The sequence below is a fragment of the Cherax quadricarinatus genome, unplaced genomic scaffold (assembly GCF_038502225.1).
Source record: "Cherax quadricarinatus isolate ZL_2023a unplaced genomic scaffold, ASM3850222v1 Contig1207, whole genome shotgun sequence".
In the NCBI taxonomy this organism is placed as follows: Eukaryota; Metazoa; Arthropoda; class Malacostraca; order Decapoda; family Parastacidae; genus Cherax; species Cherax quadricarinatus.
This window is the reverse complement of record NW_027196233.1, coordinates 93,391-101,394: the sequence shown is the minus strand read 5'-3', so window position 1 is coordinate 101,394 and position 8,004 is coordinate 93,391. Positions and strand designations below refer to the sequence as shown.

General features: G+C 37.3%; 1 protein-coding gene across 3 annotated transcripts in view; it reads right to left on the bottom strand.

The window, feature by feature from the left end:
* Positions 1–3,000: 3,000 nt before the first annotated feature.
* The window catches only part of LOC128702994 (phosphatidylinositol glycan anchor biosynthesis class T), a 78,863-nt gene continuing 73,859 nt past the window's right edge, over positions 3,001–8,004 (bottom strand). For all 3 annotated transcript variants that reach the window (XM_053797512.2, XM_070080899.1, XM_053797513.2), the window contains 2 exons: positions 7,726–7,887; positions 3,001–6,092 (listed from right to left, as the gene is read on the bottom strand). In XM_053797512.2, the coding sequence (XP_053653487.1) occupies positions 5,834–6,092; positions 7,726–7,887 (421 nt within the window). In that variant the 3' untranslated portion in view covers positions 3,001–5,833. The remainder of the gene's footprint in view (positions 6,093–7,725; positions 7,888–8,004) is intronic.

The following is an 8,004-nucleotide window of genomic DNA, read 5'->3' as shown; positions in this document are numbered from 1 at the left end:
TTTAAAAAGTGGACAAAATCAACCTCTTTGTGGTTTTACAGCTGGTCGTTTATTCTTTCCTCTTTATATTACTTATTCTAAATACAGTCAAAGCTCGTTAATCTGAACCCAGTTAAACTTAAAGTTCGATACACTGCACCGAACACTTCAAAATGGATAAGCAGCTAAGCCCAAACAAAAGATACAGGTCTCCCTCAACATTCATGTTTTCAACTTTCACGGGCTTCACACATTCGCGAATTCCCAACCGCCAAATTCCCAGCCACCAAATTCCCAGCCGCCAAATCATATTTAAGTTTCACGCCACCTGCGAGTCCCTACTACCCTCCCTCTGACCCCCGCAACTGGCAGCCAGCCCTCCCACCACTCAGTGTGGCGAGTGTTTTGCTTGTTCATTATTTGCTATTAAACTACAGTATAAATAATGTAAACCCATTCATGACTGCATATTGGAATGGCTATTCGGACAGGTATTGGACAGTGACATCATGTGTTTACTCTTGAACACTGCAAAGAATTAAACATTTCTGCTACAGCTAATAATAACAATAGTAATAGTAATAATAATAATAATAATAATAATAATAATAATAATAATAATATAGGTAGTAGGTTGGTAGACAGCAACCGCCCAGGGAGGTACTACTGTCCTGCCAAGTGAGTGTAAAACGAAAGCCTGTAATTGTTTTACATGATGGTAGGATTGCTGGTGTCCTTTTTTCTGTCTCATGAACATGCAAGATTTCAGGTACGTCTTGCTACTTCTACTTACACTTAGGTCACACTACACATACATGTACAAGCACATATATACACACCCCTCTGGGTTTTCTTCTATTTTCTTTCTAGTTCTTATTCTTGTTTATTTCCTCTTATCTCCATGGGGAAGTGGAACAGAATTCTTCCTCCGTAAGCCATGCGTGTTGTAAGAGGCGACTAAAATGCCGGGAGCAAGGGGCTAGTAACCTCTTCTCCTGTATATATTACTAAATGTAAAAGGAGAAACTTTCATTTTTCCTTTTGGGCCACCCCGCCTCGGTGGGATACGGCGTGAGCGTGTTAGATAGGAGTGAATGGAGACGAATGTTACTTGGGACCTGACGATCTGTTGGAGTGTGAGCAGGGTAATATTTAGTGAAGGGATTCAGGGAAACCGGTTATTTTCATATAGTCGGACTTGAGTCCTGGAAATGGGAAGTACAATGCCTGCACTTTAAAGGAGGGGTTTGGGATATTGGCAGTTTGGAGGGATATGTTGTGTATCTTTATATGTTTATGCTTCTAGACTGTTGTATTCTGAGCACCTCTGCAAAAACAGTGATAATGTGCGAGTGTGGTGAAAGTGTTGAATGATGATGAAAGTATTTTCTTTTTGGGGATTTTCTTTCTTTTTTGGGTCACCCTGCCTCGGTGGGAGACGGCCGACTTGTTGAAAAAAAAAAAAAAAAAAAAAAAAATAATAATAATAATAAATATGACATAATTGAAGAAGGAAATTGTACAAAAATACAAGGGAGTGGTTGACACATCGTCAGTGTGACTTTGTTTATGCTGGAGTGAACATTAGTCTCCCTGCTCTTCCAAACATTTCACAATAATTCATTGTGTTTGGTGCTTGTAGATTGAGTGTGACTGGAGTGGTAGAGGCAGTGATTGAGGCAATGGTATTTAATAACATACATGTTAATAATAATACATGCTATTAATAATATGTACTATTATTATTTATAACATATATGTTATTAAATACATACATGTTAATAATAATACATGTTATTAATAACAACATGTACTATTATTATTAAATACCACTGCCTCAACTGCTGAATTATTGTGAAATGTTTGGAAGAGCAGGGAGACTAATGTTCATCCAGCATAAACAAAGTCACACTGACGATGTGTCAACCCCTCCCTCGTATTTTTGTACAATTTCCTTCTTCAATTATATTGTATTTATTATTATTATTATTATTATTATTATTATTATTACTATTGTTATTATTAGCAATAGCAGAAATGTTCAATTCTTTGCTGTGTTCAAGAGTAAACACATGATGTCACCGTCTAATACCTTTCCTAATAGCCATTCCAATATGCAGTCATGAATGGGTTTACATTATTTATTCTGTAGTTTAATAGCAAATAATGAACAAACAAAACACTCACCACACTGAGTGGTGGGAGGGCTGGCTGCCAGTTGCGGGGGTCAGAGGGAGGGTAGTAGGGACTCGCAGTGGTGGAGGCAGTGGTGGAGTCTGTGGTATTTAATAACATACATGTTATTAACATACATGTTATTAAATAACATACGTTATTAAAGCATAACATGTATATATTTAGTACAATTTACGACGTTTTCATATATTTTATGATTATTCATGGTTCAACAAGTTAAGGAAGCAGTATTGTAATATATTTCCCTACAATATATTGGGGCACCAAACATTCACGGTTTTTCAACATTCGCGAGGCTCATGATCCCCTAACCCTCGCGAATGTTGAGGGAGACCTGTATTCAGAGATTAGTGAGTAGTACACTATAAATTTTTGTTACATTATTGTATAGTATTTAAACCATGTACAAGCTTGTTAAGTAATACTGATTTATAGTGTGAATTTTGTTTTAGCCAACAACAGATGCTTGCCAATGACCATACTGGAGACATTATTCCCCCAAGGAAGGTTCCTTGATGCTGGCATGGGGCTCTTGATCTAGGGAATTGGATCTGTGCTCCAATTCCCTGAATTAAGCCTGAATACCTTCCACATCCCCCCCCTACGTGCTGTAGACTCCTACGGGGGGTAGTGCCCCCCCCTTCATTAGAATATTAATACTGGAGACATTATAATAAATACAAGTCCCCCATGCTTTATGGTACAATTTGATAATGAATTAACAAGCTCCATGAATTCTTATATATTATATTATATTTAGATAAAAAACAATGACCTGTACCCAAACAGTTCAAAGAAGAAATATTGGGTTCAATGATAGCTTAACCTAGGTTTCACTGCAGCACTGCACCAGTTTAACCTAGGTTTCACTGCAGCACTGCACCAGTTTAACCTAGGTTTCACTGCAGCACTGCACCAGTTTAACCTAGGTTTCACTGCAGCACTGCACCAGTTTAACCTAGGTTTCACTGCAGCACTGCACCATACCTTGGCACATTACAGTAATTACACATTCCCATGAATTCTATGCTAAAATGTATACCAGAGTAATAATTCTACAATAACTCCATCTGTTGGCAAATAATACGAAACAAAGAGTGAAAATGAAAGAGTACACAAGAAAAATGCTAGGTAGCATCATTGAGCAAGTACTTTGGGTAGCTTTATAAAAAAAATTAAACAGGTACATGAGTGGATGTAGGTAACTATGAGTAGGATCTGCCAAGCATGAGTCAACAGGCCTATTGTACTACTCCCCTGGTTTTGTCCCAAGAACATTAACCCAGGATAATCCAGTAAACTCAAGATATTATAACATTGACAGTCTGATTTCCACTGAAGCCCTTAATCCTCACCCCCAGGATGCAACCCACACTAATCACTGAACACCCAGGCAGAAGGTGCAAAGAAACATACTCAACATTTCTGCTTGTCTGAGGATTGCACCCCAGTTCCTTAATGTGTGAGCTGAGGCTGTGATCAAGCAGCAAGCCATGAGCTGTCACTATGTATTGTGACATCTAAGATCATACAGTATATACACAGTAGTACCCCTGTATCCACGGGGTATATATCCTAAGACCTACTGTGGATACTTGAAGCTGCGGATAGTAGCAAACCCTATATAAATAATTTTTTGCTTACATGCATATCTATGATAAAGTTTATCTGATAAATTACGCACAATTAGATCGAGAATTGGGAATCATTTCACAGCTTCTTTTAAGGTTTGAAGAACTGCCACCATCACTACTTTTGTTCTTTGAGGTCATTATTAAGCAAAATTCATTTTTTTCAGGCCATTGTAAACTGTGGATAACTGAAACCATAGAAACCAAATTCATGGATACTGGGGTCCTACTGTATACAGTATACAGGATGTACTTTAGTGTAGCCCATACTGTACTCTGTACTGTGCCCGGGTTGGAGGAAGAGTGGTGGTGTGAGCAGAGTTACATCACTGTAAACAGAAACTAGGCAAAAAATATACATTTTTTTTATAGCTAGTCATTGAGAAAACTATCAAGCAAATACAAGCTCAACAGTTACAAATAATATACACAAAATGTCAATGCATAAGGAGAAAAGCCAAGAGGAAAATTAAGCATAATTTCGCCTTGGTATCAGCACGCCTCTGGCAAGACAGTGATGGAGTGAGTGATGATGAGAGTGTTTCTTCTTTTTCAGGTCACCCTGCCTTAGTGGGAAATGGCCAACATGTTAAAAAAGAGTTATCCTTAACAAAACAGCATTAAATTAATAATTCTTTATCATCAAACGAACAAGAACTCTTCATACATACTGAAAATACTGTAATTCTTTAGGTGTGGTTCAATAGTTTTACTAAATGTTTAATCCAGAAATTTAGTTATGCACTGCCCTTGACTTTAAAGAAATCAGGTTAATGAGATTTGACTGTTATAATAATCATTGGAAAGCACTAAACTTGTAGTCATACACTGCACTGGTAATGGGAGGTATTTGAGGTGAAGAATGAGAGAATAGCTCCAGTTACTTGGATCAAGAGCCATTCACCAGCACTGAAAGGGGTGCATTAGTGCTGCACCCCTCTTGAAGAGGGTGCATTGAAGGGTTGGACCCTCCTTGAAGGGGGTGCACTGAAGGGTCCAACCTTGCAAACCTAATGATATTTCCATCAGCAATTTAATTTGATTGATCATGCATGGAGTGACCCATATGCCATTCAGTGCTTACCAGTGATCGGAATGCATTTTTTTTGCGAGTACTGTAAACCAGCAGACCTCCCTAGCTATCTTTAAGAGGAAGCTTAATAAGTTCCTCTAGTTAATGCTTGATGAGCAGGTCTGGTGTGCCTATGTTAGACTGTATGCAACTAGTACCAACAGCCTTATTAATCATTAAATCAACCAGGAGACCTCATCTAAGAGTCATTGACCTCCAGAATCAACTATATCAGGAATAATAATTGTCATAGATGTAGATACGTCATACACCATGCACACTGTAAAACACTATACACTCTCCAATTCAGCCGTCTAACAAAACGGCTGTCACAGGATTCGAGTTCTTTGGAGAAACCTGAGTTAGAATGTGCAAAGATAAGAAAATCACATTTATAAAACAATTTCACAGGTAAATTCAGTCTTTTGGCTCTGAAATAAGTCTTGATACTTATAACAATAAGGTGAACTTTCTACATGATAATACAAGACATACTGTAATAATTATACCACTCTTGGTGAAGCTAAGCCTCATACAATAGCTAATTAAGTCTTGAAAAGTAAATTAAAGCTTCTGAATTATTCCTTTTACCTTTTATTTCAAACATTTACTAATTCCAATTGACTATTTTAGTCAACATTGCTTATGCAAAAATAATAAAGATCTTAGATAAAACATTTTGCTCAGTGGGAACTTTATATATAGAGTAACTAGATTTTTTAAAAAGCTTTCTCTATAAATCTTTAATTTACCACTGGTCAGCTTACTACTTAATTTTCATTTAATTATTAGAACTACAAGGAGGTTCTAAGCACAATGGAAACAACTAAACTTCCCTGTTACTTAAATTTTTTAACGACTTGTGAAGAATCCCCAGCTATGAGCGGGAGAGATCAAGCAGAATCATGTTACTTAATCTGGTGTTTATCTATTTTCTATTATATTTGAAACTTGTTCATCTGTCCTTCTTAGTTTCCTGACTGTTCTCTGTCTTGTTGCTGGTTTTAACTTCATCCTCATCCTCTTCAGTAATGTCTTCCAAATCTTCTCTGTCTTCATAAAGAGGATTTTCCTCAACAATAACTTGTTCTTTTGTTGCATCTTTTTCTACACAGTCATTTTCTACCTTATGGCCTCTTTTAAATATATTTTTGACTCTGTGTACTATACGACTGAATGATGATTCTTTATTTTCTATTTTCTTGAGCACCAACCTAAAATCAGAAAAAAATTATGCAGTCATAATGAAAACCCAAATTCTCCTATTTTTCTAGCTAAAAGAAACTGGATAAATTTTACATAATCAATATAATATCAACACACCTCAAGAGTTTCTACTGCTGTGTAAATTCTATATACATGTGTCTTAATTTAATCTATATACAAAATTTCACATAATCAATGTAATATTAACACACATCTAAGGAGTGTCTACTGCTATGTAAATACTATACACTTTCACCTTTTACCTTTACTGTGAGCATAAGACAATGCTCACTCCTTGCAGCCATAAACAATACCTAAAGCTACATTATGGACTGTTATGCCTTGTGGGAGGGCCTGGAACCCTACTACAATTACCTGTCTGAGTTTCTGGAGGAAGGTGAGTTTCAGTTCCTGGTCCTGCCTCTTAACTCTCAACCAGATGACCTGACTGTGCCCTGTCGTGTCTTTTTGAACCTGTCCCCTCAAGGGAGGTTCCTTGATGTTGGTGAGGGGCTCTTGATCTAGGGAATTGGATCTAAGCTCCGGTTCCCTGAACTGAGTCTGAATACCTTCCATCCCCCCCAAATGTGCTGTATAATCCTACGGGTTTAGTGCTCTCTCATGATTATAATAATTCTAATTTGAACTCCTGTATAGCCTGCTTCCACTGAATCACTGCTCAACTCATTCCACTTCTTTACTTCTCTAAAATTCAAGACATACTTCTACTATCCTTGTTGCTATGTGTTGTGTTGGGATCCTATTGTGCTCGTGGTAAATTTCTGGTGTAGAGTGAAAATTTTATGACTCACGAAATTGTAATAACAACACTGTAAACAAATCATGAGAGTGTATTCTAACCTAACCACTCTGTAATTCATCAAACTCACTAATCCAGCACACTACAGGTCCCAATGATGCCGGATTAGTGATGGCCGACTCCTTGGTCACACTTGTAATATGATTTTGCATATGTTCTGTACATTACGTCTGCAATTTTATTTTCTTCCACGTTTTATTTTTTGTAATTTTATCATACCTGTGGTAGTCTAATAGATATATTATTACATTCATGGAGGGAAGGGGAAGGCACAAAACCCATAAGGGTCAAGATGTGCTTGTGCTTGAATTGGAGGTAATCAGATTCGGTTCAAGGAAGGGAAGGACAGGATCAATTATTGGTATTAAAATCCCTTACTGGCATCAAGGCACCTTCCTCAAGAGGTCTACAAGCTGCAATAAGCAGTATCTTCCTGCCAGAAAAGTTTATTGACATGGGTTGTAGAAGGTCATGGCTTTTCATAAAGCTGGTAATTTTACTTTTAAGCAAAAAATTTTTTTTTTAAATCAGATTAATTTTACAGGCTAAGAATTGTTATTCAACCTCAAGTCATTTCAAAGCCCAGCCCTATCTAAGGTATGTTACCACTCCCTGGGATGTAACTAACACCCAGATACCTACTTACTGCTAGGTGCATAGGGGAATCAGGTGTAAGGAAACATGCTCAACGCTCCCACCCGTTGCTATAGGTCTATGGGATTATGAACAGCTGTGACAGTCCTGCACAATCTGTTGCCCAATGACACATGACTATGACATGATGACTTATTTATTTCAAAGAATTTTCTGATTATACTTACTTTTTGGTTGTTATGTTATGAATGGGGCCAAATGCTAGTGCCACAACAGTACAAGCAAGGCATATGACATTATAGGGCATGGAGAAGTCTGGAGTGGGTAGGCTGACAAGGAGTGTCTCAGTATGTAGCCGAACAAAACTGGGTCCATCTTGCACCACCAGTCTAAAATGAACACATTTCACATAAATGTTTTGACTTCATGGCACAAGAATTACACAGAATAGTAGCATAAAATACTAGGCAAGAAAAATAAATAAAAAATAAAGTATGTTAGTAAAA